Below are 22,786 nucleotides of genomic sequence, written 5' to 3' on the forward strand. Positions count from 1 at the left end.
TTTTTATTTTTTTTGGCTGCAGTAGAAACACTTGGTTAAATGAGGCTTGAAGCAGAGGGGATTATACAGTATGTATTTGTAGATGAGCACCAGGCCACAGTTACTGTGTCACTGAGGAGGGAATAACATGGATCATAGACATCTATGGGTGTTTTTTCTAAATGCACAACTACATCAGTTTAATGGCGTTTTGGCAAACACAGTTATCATTGGGGTGGTGTGCAATTCTTAGCAGTGTTGGGAGTAACGGCGTTAAAACTAACGGCGTTACTAACGCCGTTACTTTTTTTCAGTAAGGAGTAATCTAACTAATTACTATGACTGTAACTATAACGCCGTTACCATTTCCGACACCCCGTTACTGCACGTTACTTTAGCAGCTCTATGAACTTTTTTTTTTTATTTCGCTTTGCCCTGGTTAACCCCTCCTCTGTCCGGTGAACTTGAGCTTCTGGCCGCTGTGCCTGTGGTTTGGCGTGGTGAAGTGAGGCACAATTGTGACGATTTGCGTGCTCTAATCAATTCAGTCATTGCCGTGGACAACCCAAGTTCCGAATTAAGGACGTTAAGCTCTTTTTAGCTGCTCCGGTTTTTGTGGTGCTGCTGCTTTCTATTTTAGAGCTTAGATTCTCTGCCCGAATCCCACCTGACCTGAGGACCGACCCGAAATCAGGCAAATTTTTATTTTATATAAAGCTCTGGTGTGATAATCACAATGTTGCTAAGTAACCAATTATTATTGTTCACTAAAGCGAACGAAATAGCGAAAATTGAAAGTGAAAAACATTTGTGTTAACTGAATCTAATAAAAACGGTAATTAAAAGGAAAAACATAACTATCTCGAACTGTATTTTGTGTTTATAAAACTAACTAAAACGAACTGAAATTACTGATAGAATACCCTCATTTTTGTGTTTAATTTATTTATAAGCGCTGTTGTACAGCGGAGTTGTACAGCGGGAGTTGTTGTGCGGAGCGCGCGGCACTCGTGGTCCCTTAGTTCTTGTGTAAAGCGCTCGCGCTAGCAAGCTCACCCTAAAATGAACAGAAAAAATAAAAACAAAATAAAATTAAACTATAATAAAAATGAAAACTGTAATCACGTAGCTCTGGGCGCACGTGAACGCCTCCGCGTTTGACTTGCAGCATTGTGTGTAGCTGTTCTTAAAAATCATTTAAATTAAATAATAGTTCTATGCTTCTATGTTACAGTGTTAATTAACATAATTCTGATTATATTTGGCTCATTCAATCAGCCCGAAAACAGACGGATCGGGTCAGGCTCATAATGACAGTTTATGGTTCGGGCTTGGGCAGAATGTGCACGGGCTCCGGCTGGGTTGGATTTTTTGGGCACGATCTAAGCTCTATTCTCTTTTGGTGAAGCTGGTATATTAATACCATTTTAACGGGCATTAAATTGTTGTTTTTGTCCATTATTTTGTTTTATATATACATATTTCTTTTGAGTGTGGCTTGGTTTGTTAAATTTCATCCCCAGACGCGTTTTTCCGCTTTTTTCAGTATTACAAGTTTTAGTAATTTTCTTTGGTTGTGTGGAGAATTTCGTTTTATTTTTTTGAAATTCGTTAGATTATATTTTTGTCAACATTTTGGGTTTATTTTCGTTTGTTATTTTTTGTTATTTTTCTAATAATAATAGTAAATGCATAATTGATTTCCTTTTTTTGACGGGCGAATAATAAAAAGTAACGCGATAGTTACTTTTACTGGTAACTAATTACTTTTATAGTGGAGTAACTCCGTTAGTAACTCAGTTACTTTTTTGGAGAGTAACTATAACTAATTACTTTTTCAAAGTAACGTGCCCAACACTGATTCTTAGCACTGGAGTCACACTGGCATGGTGATGATTTGTGTGTCAGTAGAGTGTGTTGTTCTGGTACAAGTGGATCAGACGCAGCAGTGCTGCTGGAGTTTTTAAACACTGTGTCCACTCTATTAGCTACTTCTATCTAGCAGCTCCACCTTTTAGATAAAGTAAAGTCAGAGACAGAAGCTCTAAACCTGTTGCTGCAGAGTTTGTGTTGGTCTTCCTTTACCCCTTCATCAGTTGATTCAATGTCTTAGATGATGCAGTCCAGAAGTGAAACTTATGTGATTAAAACTCCAGCAGCATGGCTGCAGCATATTTTGTTTGCCTACTGTTGTGTTCTATACCTGGCAAACCAGCGTGTGGAAATAGGACAAGAGCAAAGGGTAGTGCATGCCCACGGTGCATGATGGGTTGCGCTGCGTTGAACGCAGCTCCGCTCTCTAGTGAAAAAATTCAGCAGAGCTCAACTTTATTTAAATAAATACAGCTGCCGCCTTGCGCCCAGCCAATCAATGAATAGCAGGCTACGACTTCACATACATACAAGCCTCACACAGAACAGTGCCTCTCAACTACAGAAGAGAAGCTGAAATTGGCGGAATATGGATTTATAAAACTATTAATTACAATGACAAAAAAATAAATCTTACACTTATAACTGACTACATTTTGTTGCTTCCTTTGAATTAAAAAATCAACATAGACACACCCACATGCGGCGAGCCGAGACATCCTGCATAGTGACAAGCTTTGAAGAATAGTGCCATTGGAGACGTGCTTTAGGTCTTTAGGTCCCCTTCAGATGTTCGTACACACAACATTTTTCATGTGTGGATGGAAGTAACCCGGATAGCAAAAAAACAAAAAAATAAATGGTAACTTTTGGGGTTGCATTACCTCTTTTAATGTTAATTATGTATAAACAACCTTTAAACTTTTATTTAACTTAGCCTAGGCATCAGTTAGTGTTGAAAAACATTTATTTAACATACATTAAATCAAGTGTTATACACTCACAATGCTTTTAGGTGAAAGATGTTTAAAAACTCCAGCAGCACTGCTGTGTCTGATCCACTTGTACCGGCACAACACACACTGTTAACACACCACCACCATGCCAACCAATCAGTGTCACTGCAGTGCTGGGAATGATACGCTACCTGTGGGGTCCTGACAAATAAAGAAAAAGGATAAGGAGGATTATGAAGTACGAAACAGATATAGAACTACAGTCTGTAATTACAGAACTATAAATTGCTCCTATATGTTCAGTGGAGCTAAACAAATGGTTAATGGGTGTAGAAACAAGGAGGTATTCAAAATGTTTATTATTTACTTTAGAAATAAATAAAAAAATATGTGCACACATTTGAGCTCTAGTCTATGAGCTAGAGCATCATACTTGCGTGACACATTCCAACAGCGTTTTTTGAAAGTGTTGACGTCCGATATTATTAGTCCAGCAGTTTGAGGACAAATAAACTGTAGGCGTTGTTCACATAGAACGTACGTGCAAGCCTCATCCTCCCAGATTGATGGTATTGTTATTGTCACTGTCACACTTTAGTACACATTAGAAGCGTCTGTGACTAATTCTGGAGAAAAATCGTGGATCCATTTTGTATTAGGCTCCTCATCACCATTAATTACACATGTATGCATGTTATGACGTGTGTAATAAGAGGTTTAGATTAGAGCAAAATGAGCTCTTGCTTTCCGACTTGCTGCTCATATTAAATCTAAGGATCACTTAGAAAACCACAGACAATTTACAAACCTTTTTTTAGTGTTATGTGACAAATTATGTACACACTTAGTTATCATGATGGATGATTAATACACTGAAATGAGATATAAAGAGAGAGTTGTCTACCCTGATAGCAGTTCATGTTAGCACATTGTAACAAAGTGGCATTAGCCAGCACTAGTCTGGATCACTTTATTTATCTCAAATATTCTCTGCCTTGATAACCCTGATGCACATTAAGACTTTACACTAAGAATAAATGTAAAGACTTTCTAGTAGTAGCCATGATCAATTAATTAGTAATGGTTAGCAAACCTTAGCTGAAGCTCAGTGCTTACCTGTTTAGGTAAAAATTCAGCATGTTGTGTTTTCTACTTTTGTGTTCCATACCTGGCAACCCAGGGTGTTGAAATAGAACTAGGGAGTGGGCCGTAAGGAAAAATCAAACGTTAAATGTGCCTTAAGGTCCCTCTCGGAAGTTCATACATATGACTCTGAGCTTTGGACACATTTTTACATTGTAAATAATACTGATGTCATCCAGACTATAAAGGACACATAAGGGATAATTTAGTAACTTAAAAGTGTTGAACAAACCAAAATTCTCTGTGAAGCATTTAGGTGGTTATTAGCTGTTGAGGAGTTATTGCCATAATATGGATTAGAACATTACTCAAGTAGAGCAATTCACTGTATACCAACTCTACCTCTTCACAACTTTACAACTGATGCTCTCAAACACATTAAAGACGAGAAATTTAAGTAACTAACTCTTGACATGTTCAGCACAGCTGTTAATGTAACTGATCATTTTATTAGTACAAAATTAGAACAGAGAATACAGCTCTGGAACAAAGAGACCACTTTAAAAAAAGTTTCTTTGATTTTACCAAATTGAAAATCCTCTGAAATATGGTAGTAGTGGCAAAAACAGTGTGCAAGAGTGGTGGAGGAGAACATGCCAAGATGTATGAAAACTGTTTAACAACCAGGGTTATTCCACCAAATATTGATTTTCATTCAGAAACATTATGAATATGAACTTGTTTTTTTTTTTTTTTTTTTTGCATTGTTTGAGGTCTGTAAGCTTGGCAGCTTTTTTTTTTATTTCAGGCATTTCTCATTTTCTGCAAATATATACTCTGAATGACAATATTTATGTTTGGAATTTGGGAGAAATGTTGTCCGTAGTTTATAGAATAAAACAACAATGTTTATTTTACTCAAACATAAACCTTTAATTAGCAAAATTAGATAAACTGATTCAGAAAGTGAAGTGGTCTTTTATCATTTTCCAGAGCTATATATAACACATATTGAACCTTTAATGCTCCTTATGTTTCTTAAGAGATTAACTGATAAGTATCCATGTGTGGAGAAACTGAGGCATTTGAAACTGAAACTGAATTAGGAGCTCTGTGGCTGGCTGAAGTGTGTTACATCACATTATATAGTACAGAATTCAGGCAGGATCAACCTCCCTCCCAGCTCCCTACTAGCTGTGACTAAACTGCCCACCGTCGCCATACACACCACACACGCGGAGCCCCGCCTCCTCGCAGCAGCTGAACGCGTTCGATTGGTAGCAGAGAAATCTGGCTTGCGGCTTTCGAAGCTTTGATTGGACAGAGGCGCGTCAATCAATCCCGTTGCGTGACGCCACCGGGAATGGGAGGGGAAATGGGCGGGAAAAGGGGCTGAAAGGCAGAAAAAAACCAAAAACAATCCGCCCGGTCTGCCATCTTGAATACAGTAGATCCTACAGTGTGAACCACTTTACTGGGAACGCAGCGGAGAGAGACGGGGGAGAGGAATTGAGGGGCTACATTGGCGTAAAATAATCTTTACTGGTTGGAGAAGACAAAAATACACGGTTTAATCCGAGGGGATTGTGCTGAGGGAAGTTAGGAGCTACTCGTCAGCGTCCCCCCCCGGATCTGTTCTGTTTCTCCGGCTGGGTGAAGTTGCAGCCGTTGCTGTTGCTGTTGGATGAAGAGGACATTATTATTACCAGGCTGTGGAAATCTCGCCATGTCGGTGTTTTGAGCGAGATTTCGGCTGTTTTTGTTGGATTTTGAAAGGAAGAAACGGCGAAAAGGACTGTTTTTACTGTGGTGGACTGCTGTTTTTTCTTTATTTTGTTTAATTTGACGTTTAGCTAGCTAGTTAAGCTAGCTAATCCTGGCTGAACCTGAGAGTGAGGGAGCTAGCTTGGGTTATCTGTAGCTGAATGTGGTTGAACTAGGTTAGCTAGCTAACTAAGTTAACCCTATTTAACCATGTTAAGCTTGTTTTTCTTTCAACCTTAGCCTTATTAGTCATAAACAAGCTCTAATATTTTAGTGCAAACTTATTTGTCTATTTTTTACCTTTTTAAACGCTTCTACTAATCTTCAAAATCTTTTATACTGTCAAAATAGCTAACTAGCTTAATAGCGATATTAACTAGCTAGCTGTTAACTAGCTAATAATCTGCTCATAAACCGCAGTCATTCAGCCCTCATCATCTTTTTCTAGTTTAATAATAATAATTATAGAATATGGTCTTGCATTCCCCTGACTTTCCCATACGTGGGATGCTGTGGGATCTTTCTTTTCCTATTTTTATGGGATTTTTAATTTACTAAGCTTTTTTAACTAGCTAACTATAATGGGAATCAAATGTGACCCACTTATCTACTTAGCTAGGTTAGCATAAGATACTATAGTTGAGGTTAGTTACCTGACTAGCCCATTGGTGAACAGTCTGTCAGTTTGAATTTGTGAGCTCTGACATTTTGATTTGTGTACACAATTTATGTTCACATTTAAAGATCATTATAGCTCTCTTTAAGGGTGTAATGAAATACTGATATTGTATCGTATTGCGATAATATTGTATCAGACCACAGCATTGATTTTTAATGATTAGTTCACATGTGAAGGTTAGAGTCAGAAGTGCTTCATTTAGCTTAAACTATACTACGAGATCCTGTGGTTCTGGTTGAATCGAAAAGAGAACTTTTTTTACGTTTTTTTACGTTTTTAAATGTATGATAGCATTTGTTTATATATCTGATTTAATGTAAACAATCACAATATATTGAATATTTCTCAATATATTGAATTAAACCGTGTCGCCAAGTTCTTGCCAATGAATGCACAGCTCCAGCTTAGCTAATTGCCATTCAAATGTGTGGGATTTGTGATTAACCTGCTCAATTAATGAACCTGATCTTTTTTTTCACCTAACCGATTTGAACTGTACTAGTATAACTCTTACTGATTTATGATACGGATTTCACCACCTCCCTGGACTGATCGAACCCCTTTAAGGATTGATTGTATGTGTTCTTATATACACACCACTGAGTCTTATCTAAGACATGGATTTGTACTAAATGAGTGAGCACTCTGAGAGAGTGTGAACCAGTGTGAACACGGTTTGTGGGGAATTTGCTGGAAGCTTGCAGCTGTTGGACTCAATCACAAGGAAAGGATAGCAGATTTAGAAGAAAAGGAAGAAGAGAAGAAGGAGATATGGGTCCAGCTACCAAACTGGCATTCGGAGTGTTCCTCATCTCCTGCTCCTCAGGTGGGTCTGCTATTGCTTGTCTGATATGATATAATGAATATAATAAAACATGGCTAAAATGTTTACAATGGATTAAGCAGTTTGTAAGTTGTTTATAAGATAGTTCTATGTAGCACCAAATAGGTTTCACTTTTGCTACCAGTCTGTTTGTTAGAGCTGGCCAATATGACTATATTTTATTGGATCTTGATAAATGTTATCATCTTATCGACAATATGTTTTCTTTTAGCATATTGAAGATATCATCAGTGCTTAAAGAACACTGGCCCAACTGAACATTTTATTACAGAGAGTGTAAAATCCTGTTTAATTGGCTGGTGTCCAGCAAAAATGAAATTAAAATGTTATGTTTTTTTTTTTTTAAGTAATGTATCAGTTTTCAAAAACACTACTGGGTTTTAATTAATAGATTATGTTTAAAGGGTTGGTGTCAGTCAGTGGTTTATTTAGTGTTTTGTTTAAACTCAGCTTTGTCTATTTCCTAAACAGTAAATTGTGTAAAAAAAAAAATCTAATAATGTAACAAAAATCTACCACGAAACTAAAGTGCATGCATATTAACTTTAAACAAACAATTCAAATATATACAGTAAATAACAAAACAAATGTAAAATATCACTTTTTTATTGTGTACAATATGATTTGGCACATCCCTAAGTGCTGAATATTAATTCGGAACCCCTGTATCTTGTGCAGCACAGTTATTTTTTTATTTACAATGTACTGCAAAATATCCAGTTAAACTGGACTAATTAACTGAAAGTAATTGTAAAGTTGGGTAAGTGTTCTTTAAGTACTGATGATATATTCAATATGCTTAAACTATATTCACAGTAATATTATAACTCTGGAATGAGCTACTTACTAGGCTAATATATATATATATATATATATATATATATATATATATATATATATATATATATATATATATATATATATATATATGTGTGTGCTGTATTGATAATGAAGTGCTGTAATATATTCTCCAATATATTTGTTTTTGAACCATAGAAACACATTGGAAAATGCTTTGTTTTGCATTGAGACTGATCTTAATGTTTTGACCAGTGCTACTGATGTCATCTAAAACCCTGTAGATATGATTGTCTCAAAGGTCTAAGGTTATTCAGGAAGCACACAGCACCTACTGAACAGTTTTGGGAATCGTTTGACACCTCATTTGCAAATCACAGCCTTTATTGCTAAAGTCTGTCCTGTGTAAACAGTAACCAGGGATATGCTGCAGTTTCCTAGTAACTTAAAGTGATTTCACCTGGTTTAAAGCATGTTGTGAGGCCTGTTTTAGTTGCAGATATGTTGAAGCTGTAGGTTTTAGCTTAGTGAAGCTTTCTGTGGTGGGATTATTTTATGTGTTGAGATCGTCTTGGCTTGAAAATAGCACAATGGCTTGCCACATGTCTTGAGCTGTCCACGTACTTTGGTTTTACTCTGCTTGTCTAGCAAAGAGGGTCCAAAAGTAAAGGCCACAGTGGAGGAGAGCAGAAAGAAAACACATTAGCATTAACAAAGCAATTTGATTTCTGATGTATGTGATAAACTAGTGTATAATTAATGTTCTCATTACTGCTGCATTTTTATGGGTAACATGTTAAACGCCTCCATCTGCTTCAGCTGGTAGGTAATGTTTAACATAGCGTGAAAAGGAAAGGACGAGGAGGATAGACCTTATGATGATGGTAGAAAATCTAACAATATTTTATTTTATCAAGAAACATGTTGTTATTGTGATACTCTTTATGCTTTTTTGAGTTTATTATAAATGTTGTCGTAGCCTAAATAACTGAACACTGAAGTTAGTTTCGTCACAAAGTTTAAATAGTGATATTTAATTGAATTGAGTGCAGCATTGTATTTTATAACATTTTTATTATGATTACTACGTCTGTGGAAACTCTTTGAAGATCAGTAGAGACGTAAATAGTAAACCCTCTGAAGTATGTTAAGTAAGTGCATGTTTTGGTCATTTCACTGATGAAATTTAATAAAGGCTAAATAAAGGAGTGTGTTATGCTTTGCTTAAGAAGTAAGTAATGGAAGGAAACATGAACTTGTAATTGTATTAACCTTAATTTACATGTTGGATACGTTTATGTGATGGTTTAGTCTAAATATTACTATGATTGCTTAAGTCTTGCAAGCCTGAATTGCAGCTAAAAGACAAACAAAAATGAGTAGATTACACTGAAAAGAATGTGCTGTAAACTTGAGAGCAACTTCTAGTTTCCAGTGAAAGAATTATACATTTGCACTATGAGACTGAAGTATTTTACTGTAAGTTTACAGATGTAAAAACACAGTAATTTTTATTTTGTTAGAATTTAATTTAAATGTACAGTAAGATACTTTCATCAAAATTTTAAACGTAAAGTATGTAAACAGTGTCAACTTAACCTAAACTATTGTTTCTTTAATTAATGTTAAACTACCATAAAACACTTCAGGATGCAGGAGGTTATAGGAGGGTGTGCAGAGGGTACAAAGTACAGTATGTGCAGTAAATGTGGAATATAGAATATTGTTGTAAAAAGTTACTGTAAAAATTACAGCAGTGCATGATCTTTGTTTTTGTCTGGCAGACTATGAAGGACATATCTGATAACAGTCATTTACAGTTCTTTACCAAAGATCTAGCTTTTCTCCTTCACCTGCAGGTTCAGCCAGCCTCAGTTTGAATTTGGAGAGTAAATGCATCTCTACAGTTGGACTACTTTGTTCCTGTGTGTTTTAGGTGTTTTGCACAGCGTGTTCTCGGTCTGTCACTAAGGCTGTATCTGTTTCAGCACTTCATTTGTAAGATATCATCAGAGCGAGTGTGTTGTTACTCAGGTTCACAGCTGAGAGTGAGGCAGTGGGTTGTGTCAGAGGCTGTGTTTACTCCATTGACCCTAACTTGATTTCCGTTAAGGGAGAAGCCCCAGCTGTAATTGGGATACTGTAGGCAAGGCCATGTGTTGTGCATTTTTAAATCTTGATTTTTTTTTTAAATAAAAATCTTAATAAATGTGCTGTGCATTGCACTGCTTTTGTGCAATCGGAAAAAAGCTAATGACATGTCAGTGTTGTCAGGATGGCGTAGTGTAATGAGGCACTATTTATTGTATTGTCCACTGAGAGGGACAAATCTCTTTGCAAATCAAATAAAGTATTGACTAAGTTATTATGGTTGCATGAGTTGAGGTTGGTGGTAATTTTGTTGTGCAAACTTTCAGAATGAGTTTAGATATGTTGTTTCTATGTTAGCTGTGCATCATATGAATCTGTACGCTGATTTTAGCCCAGGTTCTGAGTCGTACTGAATCTGAACTGTTTGGGTATAGTCTGCAGATTTGTCATCAGCCAAAGTCGACACTTGGAGAGAGATTTGAGTGCTGTGCAAGGGGCAGTTGAAACATAGCAAACAATTGATTTTTTCTGAGCGTAATCTGGTAGTATAATACTGGCCAAGAGCAGCTAGGCTAGCCACAATTGAGCAATAAATGTTTTCTTATTTGTTTTTATGTTACACCTTAAAATATGCTGTAGTTACATTATTGTGCTAGTATACTTTTATTTTTTAACAGTGGAATAGAAAGTAGTATCAAAAGTCAACAATCTGCCTTGTATGTTGCTTAGCCTCTCCAGTGTATGCTACTGTGGTACCAACTCCTTTTTTGCATTTCTTTTAATTTAGAAAATGAACTAAACTCTGTGGGGAGTTTTGATATAATCCGTTTTTTTTAACCTTTATATATAGAAGCACCAAAATTAACCTTTTTTTTCCAAAAACAAACAACATGTAGAAAACACAGAATACCAAACAAATCACAGACTATTCATACTTTTTACCATTCATTTATATGTATATGTTTTATATTTTTATTTGTAAAACTGCTATTTCTGGGTAAAGAATTTGCTGATAATGGAATGCTGGAATTTGATCCAATAATCTAATGACATAATGTCATTATGTTAGTAATGGGCACAGTATATCAAGGATTGGAGTAATATAAATTCTCCTCGCAGGGCATAGCAAGTCCTGTAATGTGACTATTGCACATGTGCATGTTGCGATGACTATATTTAAACAATATATTGTTCAGCCCTAGTCCATACTTCAGTAAAGTAAATATAGTATAGCAGGCTTTGGTAATTTAAATGCATTTAGATTTGTAGACAGGCATCAAAAGCTTACGCATATGCCTGTTAAACCATGCCTTGTTTTTTTTGTTCCCTTTTGATGTTTGTTCTTAGTCATGAGTTATTAATTTCCTTTGGCCAGACAATTCAGACATTATTTCTGCCCTTTTCATGGCTAAAAATAGACAAAGAAATTGCAAAAATAATAACAGTACTAATATTGCATTTAGCTTGTGCTGGAATCTGAGGACATTTTTGATTGTGGGGAATTTTTTATTTAAAGTAGTATTGCTGCTTTACCAAGGGATAGAGCTTATATAGCCTAAAAAAATTAAATAGTTAATAATTCTGCAGCTGAATAGATTTTTTTGGGCAGTTTTAGGAGACGAAAGCGTTTTGCTTTTGCTAAATACGCTATATTGCCAAAAGCATTCACTAATCCATAAAAATCATGGAACTCTAGTTCCAATCACTTGTCCATGGCCAGAGGTATAAAATCAAGCACCTAGGCATGCAGATATTAGTGAACAACTAGGTTGCTCTCGGGAGCTGAGTAAATTCCAGCATGATCCCACGATAGGATGCAGCACCTATACAACAAGTCCAGTCATAAATTTCTTTCCTACTACAAAATATTCCTCAGCCAACTGTCAGTGAAATTATAACAAAGTGAAAGCTGTTGGAAATGAAAGCAAGTCTCTTTGTTAACGTAAAATAAGGTGCTGGGGAGCATAATACACAAAGATCTCCAACTTTCTGCAGTAGAGTCAATCACTACAGACCTCCAAACTTTATGTAACCTTCAGATTAGCTTAAGAACAGTAGAGCATAGAGAGAAAGATTCATGAAATTGGTTTCCATGACCAAGCAGCTCCATCCAAACCTCACATCACCAAACACAATGCAGGCGAGCAGATACTTTTGGCAAATCATTTGTTGTAGAAAAACCTAATATATACTATCTAAAACAGACACAAGATAAGTTTTGCATCTGAATTTAATTAAAAAGACTGCAGCATTATTTAGATTAGCAATTGAAAGTGTTGATAAATGTCATTGCACAAGAAATTACTCTGTGCAATCTGCAAGTCTACTGAGATAACCTTTAGACTGGTAGAGGTTCAAAGCAGGCACCAGGTCCTGCTTCTCGTTAAACAGGATGCAGTGCAGAAGGCATGGTATATCTCTGTAATTCGAGCGTCTTTGCAGCAGGCTAAATTAAATGCACAGCCCAATTGGCATGGAGGTGTTTGAGAACCAAGTGGTTTGCTACTTTACCCTGTAAAAAAAAAGTATTGAGAGAGGATTTTCCAGCATAATTGGCCTCTCTGTTGCTGCTAACCTCACCCCAGGCTCAAGTGCTCATATAGCCCAGAAATTAAAGACCTGCACTGTTCTACCAGAGCAGTAATCCAGGTAGGACTTTCAACTCGATTGGCTCAAACACACACAGGGTTTGGCATGGTGCGTGCACATGATTGCCAAGTGGACCAAAGCTGGGCGGCTGCCAGCACAAGGTTAATTACACGTTATTCATACCTCCCGCTCCTCGTAATGAAGCAAGATTTACCACCGCATAGTCAATACACAAATAAGAGACAGTGAACTTTTACTGTCAGCTTTATTTAGCTGAGCAAACAACTGTGGATATTAAGACAGTACAAATGATTTTTTCAAGTATTTTTCACCGCGTTTTTGAAGAACCATATTGTTGATTTTGTGGATGAACACATTCTTCAACTTTTGCTGTGTTCTGTTTTTTATTTTTTTATGTAATTTGTTAATATAAAAGATCCAAAATGATGAAATAAATATTTTACATTGACTTCAATTGAAAGGTGTTTTCCAGTGTTTTCCAATTGTTTTCCTGGCAAAGAACCATGTGTGGGTTCCAGCAATGCTTTGGATGATCTTGGCTGATTGTGTGATTCAGAACCGTTATATTTTATTAAGAATTATTAAAGAGTACGTTCTTTTCTTAATGTGAATCAATTGTTTTGCATACAAAACAAGACTGCATGGACAATCAGTTAGTTTACAGAACAAAGTTTGGCATGAAATCTATTTTTTTATTTACACAGAGGCAGGCTTTGTTAAGTTGAGAATAGGCCAAATTAATTCCCATTTTGTGACTTGTTTTAGAAAAACAGTATACTGTTCTAGAAGACTCTACATTCATTTGATTAAAATGTCTTGAATGTGATTTTTAAACTGCAAGCTGGAAGAAAACACTAGGCAAAGCTAGTTACCTGCAGTGCAAAAGCACCCTGCAGAAAAACCCAGCACACTGCAGCAAAATTATTGCCGCTGCTCTTTAGAGTTTTATCAAATATTATAAAATTACAGTTACTAAACTCTGCTAAGTGCCTTCAATTTAAAATAATAGATGCCAGTGCTGTGTTAATGCACAAAAAAGAGTGAAGGTCAGGTTACTTAGCTAATTTTACTATCCTAGCTCTTTACAGCTTGTTTCTTGTAGTGCAAAAAAGCTTGTTTGTAAAGATGTAGTTAACTGAATAAATGAGTCCAACTCTACTACAGCTGTGTCTGTTAGAATTATGATCTGTCTGTTAGCATCACTGCTCCAGCGCTACAAAGACTGGCTGCTGTGTGTGTTAGCATCATGGCTTCAACCCTACCAAGCTCGGCTGCTGTGTCTGTTAGCATCGTGGCTTCAATGCTAAAACTGGCTACTGGGTCTGTTAGCATTGTACTTCTAACACTGCTGAACCTGAGCTGTTGTATCTATCGGTGTCATGCCTCCCACCCTACTGTGCCTGTTGATGCCACAATTCCAAGGCTGCTGATCCTGGTTGCTTTGTCTGCTGTGTGTGTTAGCATCTCGGCTCCACCTCTGCTGGACCTGGCTGCTGGGTCTGTTAGCATCCCGATTCTAACCCTGCTGAACACTGATGAACCCAGCTGCTGTATCCATTAGCATCACTACTCCATTGCTACCACGATTGGTTGCTGTGTCTGTTAGCATCACAGCTCCAAACCTACTGGGCCCAGCTGCTGTGTCTGTCCAACAATGCAGAGACCCTCTGTTAGCAGTGCAACTAACCAGTGGGTTTAAAAAAAACAGTGTTCCTACTAAATGACAAAAGGTTATATATATGTTTTTGCTGCAGCCGATATTGAAATCTGTTAAAAATATCAAGTCAGATTCGTAATTCTTGATATTGCCATGTGTAGAATGTCTCAGAATGGCGCCACCCACTCTGCATGACCAGCTTTAAATATTGCACAGTCATTTAGGGACATTGATTATTCTTGGCGGACCCGCTGAGCGGTCCAACAAAAACGTTAGACCAGTGAATAATGGAACTTGGGGTAAGCAGAAAAAAGAGCCTAGTGCTAATTGTCGGGAGTGTTTAACTCCGCTATTGCGTCAAACCAAGAAGGGCTCTAATAAAGACAGAACTGTTGAATACATTAGAGATGGTGTGCTTGAAACTAGGCTCTTTTATTACACAGATCGTTTGAGATGGAAAATAGGTAAACAAACGGGTAAATTGCACACAACGTGGTCTCAGAGTGTATGATATCTGGACACCAGTGGATTTATAGATGCTGGTGGTTCAATTTCGTATTCTGTTTGTTCAGTTTGTATCAGTAATGATTTTCTCATTATACATGTATGCTTTAATACGGTAGAAAGATAAATACTGTAAAAATGCTTATTGACCACTTTCCCCTTTCCTTCTTTCTTATGTTTAGCAGGAGTGTTTACTCAAGCAGGTGGATGTAATTGATGATCCACCAAATGGCCACATTAAAACCAAGTCACTGAGTGGCCAGCAAATTTATGACTTTTGTAAAAGCTTTTCCTCATCAGTTGAATGCCTCGTTTCATTTGAATCATGTCACACATCCAGAAAAAGCACACTGAACCTGAAGCTGCTTAAATATTAAGATTATATAGGCCATCCATGTTTATTCCCTTAATATCAACGTTGCCCACAAAATATCCATTTAACTGAACCTAGTAGGCTGTGTAGCTTCATCATAATTCCCCTTTTGACCTTCTGTTGTCCACAGTCATAACTGTGGCCCAGCCTAGACGAGGAGATGCATATTTTCCATTGTAAAATAGATCCAGACAGCTTAACAGGGGGCCATTATACATCCACGGCACTTCTACAGCAAATCCCCAAAACAAAGATTTTTGTTATGTTGAGGATAATACACATTTACCTCATAAATCCCCCTTTGTGGAGTCACACAGCAGGCATGCTGATGGGCAATTTGGTAAGCCTAGTGCTTTTGCGTGCACTTAGGATTACGGCTCATGTTTTCAACACGAGGTCACAAGATGACATAAACGAAGATAAAGAGGCCGGCCTGTGTTGAGGAGCTGCTGCCAGAGCGTTTCCTTTTATTTAAAGCTACGCTAGTCATATTTTCTCATTAGGCTTGGAAGTCAAATGGCTTTTCGTGGCTGGAATAAAAGGATAAAACCTCTGGTGTCATCCTTCAGATTCTTTGAAATCATTCAAACCACTGGAAGGGTGATTCTCAGCGTGAAGCTGTCAGAAGACGGCAGATATTTGCTGAATTCGCAAGAAGCTGGTAGCTCACTTGCCGTTAGCTAATTACTGTGGTATTCTGGAGACATACTAAGCGTGGTTAAAAAGCACCAGGGTGTATTGAAATCATATGTCAAAATTGATTTTCTTTAGAACAACAAAAACAACTACAATGGTTAACTGTTCTCTGTATATTCTATAGGGGTTTTAATCAGCAGGCCTACATGTTTCAAGCGCGTTTCTGCTGGAAACCACTGTAGCAGTCTGGCAACCCCCTGATCCAACTGTATATCTATCAGAGTTTTTGTTGAGGTGTCTCAGATTCTTACACTTACACATTTATGTCAAGAACTGATTATTTTTTATTTTATAGTTATTGTAGTTTGTCTTTCTTTCATTTATTTTCTACATTGTAGATTTATATTAAATATATGTAAAAACAATTAAGAGACACATGGGATTATGTAGTAAACAAAAAAAAGAGTTTGGCCTCCACAATCCCATAATTCCCTGTCCTAAACCCAACTGAGATGGTGATTTGGGATGAGCTGGAGCTTCACAGCATGAAGGAAAAGCAGCAACTATTGTTCAGCACCTCCAGGAACTCCTTCAAGATGCTGATAAAAAAAATCCAGGTGACTGTCCCTCATGAAGATACTGAGATTAAAATAGAGATTAAAAGTGTGCCAATCTGTCCTCAAAGATAAACCTGGTACTTTGAAAAATCTAAAGTGTAAAACATTATTCTTTATGTGTTCCCAGTGTATCATTATCAATGTAAAAAAAGAAAGAAAACACATTGAATGAGAAGATACTGTATATAAACCCCACCCCTTAACAGATCCCATTGTTATGATATTATGTCATACATATTACAAATCTTCATATATCCCACCCCTACGGCACTAAAGTGATGAAACTAATAATCGCTCCATCCCTGCTGTTAACCATTGCTGTTATTTAGTTTTGTTCATTTCCTCAGTGCAGTATCTTTGTCCAGATGCAATCAGTGTCGCTGGCTCCTGCATGTTTCTTTAATGGCATTCAGACGGATGTTTTTCTCTCGCAGGATCAGATGTCAGTTTGAACCCGTATGCTGCGTGTTCAGGCCCTCTGCGATTATTGCCGTGTTATGAATGACTCCTCCACCCCCATTAGTTCCGTCACGGAGAGCCAGCAGCACCAACGCTGTGAAGAGCATTCGTTTCATTTGAGAGGAAGAAAGAGAGCACATAACGCATAATAAAGACTCATCATAACGAAGCATGTCCAGTTTCTTTGTTTCACTGCCTACTTCTCTCTCTGTGACATTTGAATTAAATATAATGGTCTCTCATCAGCAATGAATATTTCATTTTTTATTTTTTATTTTTGCTCTTTTCAGCATTTTAGCTGGCTTATTCCACTCTCTTGATTGAAGGCTTGACCTTGCGTCGCTTAGCAGCGTATTTTGATCCTCCTCTTGAAGTGGACTTCCATGACATAGGCAGGTTGTTAGCCGCTGTTGTCCAAGATGCAGGTGCCTCTGTGAATAATTTACTACCACAGTTGACCACTGCTGACGGAAGGGTTATTTGAAATCAAATGTGCCGTCTTTGTCCTCTGACAGTTTTCTTTGACCTGTGCTGTTTTGTCCACTTTCCTGTTGTGCATCTGCAGCAGCACAGGCGTGTCGAATGTTTACAATACATTATGTACTATACTTCACACTTTTGATCTGAATTATTAAAATAAAATAACTTTTCAATGATATTCTATTTTTTTGAGATGCACTAGTAGTTGGCAGCGGAGCGCTTTATTAAAGTTCAGCAACCTATCTGCATTTTAATTAGTTAAATTCAGGGCATTAAATGTCTTCAGAAAGGGGCCAGGTGGTGCAGCAATCAGTTATTGTTGTCCGTTCCTAAAATTCTTTGCGAGGGAGAGCTGACAGTTCCACCTTAAATGCTGCAGTCTCTGCTGTCTGTTGCATGATTTAATAGGAAAGTTTGCTAGTTAGCTATTGAGACAAACTAAGACAAACTGAATTTTAAATCAAGAAAAATAGTTTATCCATGGTTTTTTTCTTGGTCACTCATGCCTCCATCTTTTCACTGATTTTCATTGCCCTCTGTTTAGAGTGTGCCTCAGAAAAAATCTCCATTTTGTAGTGTCATGTAGCCCTAACGCTTCCCCCTTCCCCTTCAGCCTAACAAGAATCAGGACAGATTGATACAAGTTCACGAAGTTCACGTTAAGTGCAAAGAGTGTTTTATAGCCCCTAGTGAGGTAGTTGATACAGCCTGAATTAGGTCTGCTCAATGTATTATTTTTTTAGCATTAATATTGTGCAATATGTTGAGGTAAAATGGTACTTTTCATACTTTTCAAATTTTTGCTAATTTCACTATTTTGTTGATACACAGAGTGATTTGTTGATGCATTAGCTTGTTGTATCATTAAAGTCTAGTAAAGTCTGGTGTAGTATTATCCCAGAAACATAAATACTTCAGTTAGATTTATTTTCCAGTATTGTGCAGTCAGCTTTACCTGAAGTATATTAAGCAGAAAAATGTAAACAGTGTGCAAACATAAAAATAAATAAATAAATAACCGTATAAGGTTTTGATATACAGCAGTGATTTATAAACTTCTCAACGTCCTCAAGCTTACAGTCTGTTGTCGCCTTTAACACAAATTTCACTGGTCAGCTGAGACTCTCAGTCAGACACAAAGCCGACTCCCTTTTAAAACAGCTTGACAACTGCTGGGACCAAATCTTATCCAGTAAATCCAGTCTGGGATTTCCAGTATGGTCATTTGTGGCTGTGCTGCAGCACGTTGGGGGTTTAGTGCATTGAGCCCGTGAGGAGGTTGGAGGGGAAGTTGGTTATTTTGTGCAGTTTGTGCTCAGAGAATGTGTTCACAGATAAATAGTAGGCCATGGCTTGTGTTCAGCAATTGTCTCAATGCAGGTGAGGCTCGTTCCATATAGGCTAATGGTGGTTGATGTGGTCTTCTGGGGGAAGGGGGATGGTTTTTTAAAAGCAGCTTAAAGCGGATTTAGAGCAAAAAGTGTGTTAAACATGATTGACAGTCGATTCGCTCACATGCACAGAAAAAAAAAAAAACCTTGCAACATATGTTTTCCACATGTAGGATCTGGAACGATCTGGATTTTATTTTCTCATCCAAAATGAGCTCTTACCATCACTGGATGATGATGATAAAAATGTTGTCATTTGGCTTAGCGCGTACTCGCGTTTGGCTCTTATTCCGACGAATCATCAAGATCTCGGTGCTTTTCAGCGTAGCGTAATTGCTCGCTAGATTCGTTTTAGTGGCCTATGATAACAATCACGCAGCCATTTGCGCAGTTAATAGCTCATAAGCACCATAATCAATATTTGATGCTTATAACTCATTTGGGAAGTTGTAACAGGGGTTTATGTCTCCCATTAGAGTTGTATCGTATGATTGGACCATAAACCGCATATCTCTTCTGTGTGTTAAATGCTCTAAATCAAGCTGGGGAATTGGGGGGTTTTATGTTCAGCCATTTTTGCAGCCTCTGGTTTCTTAATTTAATAGCCGTATGATGGGCAGTCAGGCCAGCCCGTTGTTGAGAAGGCTGGCAATGGATATACAAATTCAGACTAATATTTAGAAACCTAAACATTATCTGTGATCCATAATTGTAGGAAGAGAGAACTTCTGCATGGGGGATGACCGCTTGGTAAGCCACTTCGGTATGATATATCATTTTACTGAATGCTGTACTGAATGCAGACAATCAAATTGAGTTAAAAGTGTGGATTATTCACTTTTTGTCTTAAAAAATGTAAGTGAAATGGATGTATAATTGTTAGGGGTAGGAATCACATGAGATTTCACGATACAAATATCACGATACTATGATTCTGCGATACTCAGTGAATCGCAATACAATTCTTTACGATATTATTCTCGGCATCAGTGTAACTAAGGAATAAAATGCTCATAAATAAGCAAATACATCCAGGAATTATGGATTAATTTGTGTCAGTTTCACAGAATTTCATCACCACTATCCTTTACCCTACAGGTTAACCCTATTCATTTGATTAGCGCCACCATGTGGAGTAATGAAGCAGCAACTTTAGTTAGTGAAATTATTTATAGCGCCTATAGCTCTGTCTGGACGGTATTAGTTTCTCAGGGGGTCCAGGGGTAATTTCCTCTTTTATCAGGGGTCCTCTGTGATTTTATTCCTGTTTGAAATGACCATGTATGTGTTTTTCTCAATGGTCCTCTGAGAAAATTACAGGCTGAATTACCTACCGTTTTCCGCCGACCTCTGTGGTTTTCTGGTAATTTTAGTCCAGTCCAGAGTCACATCTCTGAGTTTAATCACCTCACGTTTAATAAAACAGCTATTTGTCCACTGCCACGCACTGTAATTTGGTTTGGTTGCGTGTTTCCACAGAGATCCACGTAAACACAACAGCAAGTGGAAATGGAGGAGCTACTGAACGTGAGAAAAACAAAAAACTTACTGGTCCTTCTGCTTTTTTCAATTGCAGTCTGGATCCAAGAGTTTTATCATTGAGTAGTGTGAAATATTTTTCACAGATGTCCCTGATCCCGTCCGGATAAAAATATCCATATTTGATGCCATGTATCACCACGATACAGTATGATCGAAATAATACCATTCTATATCAATATATTGTCATTCCTTCTCATTTTATGTGTTCTAATGACAGTATAGCGGAACAGTAACAATAAATATAATGCAACAAATGTTTCTGTTCTTAGCCAAGTCTTGTCTGCTGATCTGAAACTGAGCGTTCAGCATGTGGAATAGTGTATTCCTACTTAGCATTACCTCTAAAAACGATTAAAAATGATTCCAATGTGGCAGTGAAACACTGCATAATAAAAAGACTCTAGGCTCAGATTAGATGCGAGTTATGCCATGTGCCGCCCTGCACTCCGGGGACACAGGAGCTGACCTGATTCCCAGTGGGAAGTTATTGGGTAATCAGAGCTCTCTACTCTCCTTTACAGAACAGGAAACTAATTTAGTCATTTTAGATGTTGCGTAGATCCCTATACAGCCCAAGTGACATGAGAAATTTTTATTACCGATGTTGATGGATAAAAGAAACAAACCAGTCATTTTTGCTGTGTTTCTGGTGGGAATATATCCTGTACTGAAAACATCCATGTTGTCCAATAAAGAAACAGAAATTGCATTTTTTTTATTTATTTATTTAATTTTTTTACACACCTTAAAGGTGAAATCGGGTGTGAAATGTACTTTGGATGTAGTGAAACATCATAACGAGAACAAGCTTTTGTCAAATAGCCCACCACCTTTCTCAAACTCTATTCTAAAATACAGTATTTTTAGACAATGCTTCCAACTGGCTTACAATGCTAGCAATAGGGAATAGGGGCATAGCTTTACCATGCAAAGAAAAATATTTATTTGTATTTTTACACCACTGTCAAGCTCAAAATAGTAGAGAAAAATCACTGGTAGAATTTCTTTTGCTATATTGAAATTAAATCATAGTAGGTCAACACCTGCAATCTCTTTCTGTGTTCTATTCTACCTATTCTTTAATTCTTGTTAGTCAACTTATTGTGACTTAATTTCAAGATGGCGGCAGATAACTTCCTAACGGTACTGTGTGTATATAAACAGTGTTTTTTACTAAACTGTGAGCTTTCAACGTTCTCATTGTCCTGTTTTAAATGTCAGGACCCTTAGAATTGTACCTATGAAGTGTGGAGCTACTTTAAGTTTGCTAATGGAGAAAAAAATAATGATTTCTTTGCATGGGCAACGCTATGTGCCTATTGCGAGCATTTTAAGCCTGTTGTGAGCATCAGATAAAAGCACTGTATTTTCGAAATGCTGGGGGAAAACTGAGGTGGGCGATTTGATTAAATTCCTACGTTATCATGTTTCACTACACCTCAAGTCCATTTTACATCAGATTTCTCGTTTCTTGTTATTCTGTATACAGTTACACCGGATAGTTTGGTTTCATATTGCAGATTAGTAAATGGTCTAAAGAACCTTGACACATTCTGTTATAATCCACTGTGTGGGCTGCATTTCTCTATACTTGACGCAAATTGGTTTCATGAAAGGGTATGAATTGGACTTTGGCCTGTTGTCAGTTCAAAGAGTTGCCTTTGATGGTGTTGTGCCAAATTCTGCTTCACTTTCAGAATCTGACTTCCTTCAAGTACATGCACATTACCCAACAGATGGGTTTAACAAATGTTATGTTATGTTTATAAATAAGGGTTAATCTACAGTTACAGTAGATACAGGATTCACCAGTGTTGCGTATTGAGCCAATACTGCTAGCCTGTCACCACTTCCTGTCATTGTAATTGGTGCGATTGTTTGAAAAAGTGTTTTCCAACTGCAAACGAACCAGACCATGATGTTTTAGTCGATCCAAACCAGTACCAGCTTTTTATTAATCAGACCTGGTTTTGGTTTGTTGGGCCAGACCAATGTCTGTGGCACCTACTTTACACACCTGCTATTTTGGTTCAGACCGAACTGAAAAGTCCCTGTAGGGTGTAAAAGCAGACAAAGAAAATCCACAGCCCATATAATTTCAAAAGGTGTTGCGTAAGCCTGTACATTTAGTACAGAGTTTGAAATGGGGTTCCGCAAAACCCCACAACGTTACTTTCTCTTCTACCGTGCTTTGACTTTCATCACACAGAGCTCCTTTGTGCTACAGGGACCAAAGAGCGTACGGCAGCGGACGGGAGAGATTTATTGATGTACAAAGTGCAAATGTTCCCCTTTATTCACAACAATACAGTGCGGAGAGTTCCTACTGAGTTATGCTAATCCTGAGGGGGAAGAAGGAAGCAAATGTTTGGAAATAAAAATGAGTGCAAGAGATAGAATGAGGGGGAAAAGAAGTCTTAGTGAATGAGAAGTCAAGACTAAGATTACTTC

At 37.4% G+C, this 22,786-nt stretch overlaps 1 protein-coding gene across 4 annotated transcripts in view; it reads left to right on the forward strand.

Annotated features, from left to right (window-relative positions):
- Positions 1-5,308: 5,308 nt before the first annotated feature.
- acvr2aa (activin A receptor type 2Aa) overlaps positions 5,309-22,786 on the forward strand; it is a 76,386-nt gene continuing 58,908 nt past the window's right edge. For all 4 annotated transcript variants that reach the window (XM_022667920.2, XM_007250592.3, XM_022667921.2 and 1 more), the window contains exon 1: positions 5,309-7,159. In XM_022667920.2, the coding sequence (XP_022523641.1) occupies positions 7,105-7,159 (55 nt within the window). In that variant the 5' untranslated portion in view covers positions 5,309-7,104. The remainder of the gene's footprint in view (positions 7,160-22,786) is intronic.

The sequence above is a fragment of the Astyanax mexicanus genome, chromosome 11, assembly GCF_023375975.1.
Source record: "Astyanax mexicanus isolate ESR-SI-001 chromosome 11, AstMex3_surface, whole genome shotgun sequence".
In the NCBI taxonomy this organism is placed as follows: domain Eukaryota; kingdom Metazoa; phylum Chordata; class Actinopteri; order Characiformes; family Acestrorhamphidae; genus Astyanax; species Astyanax mexicanus.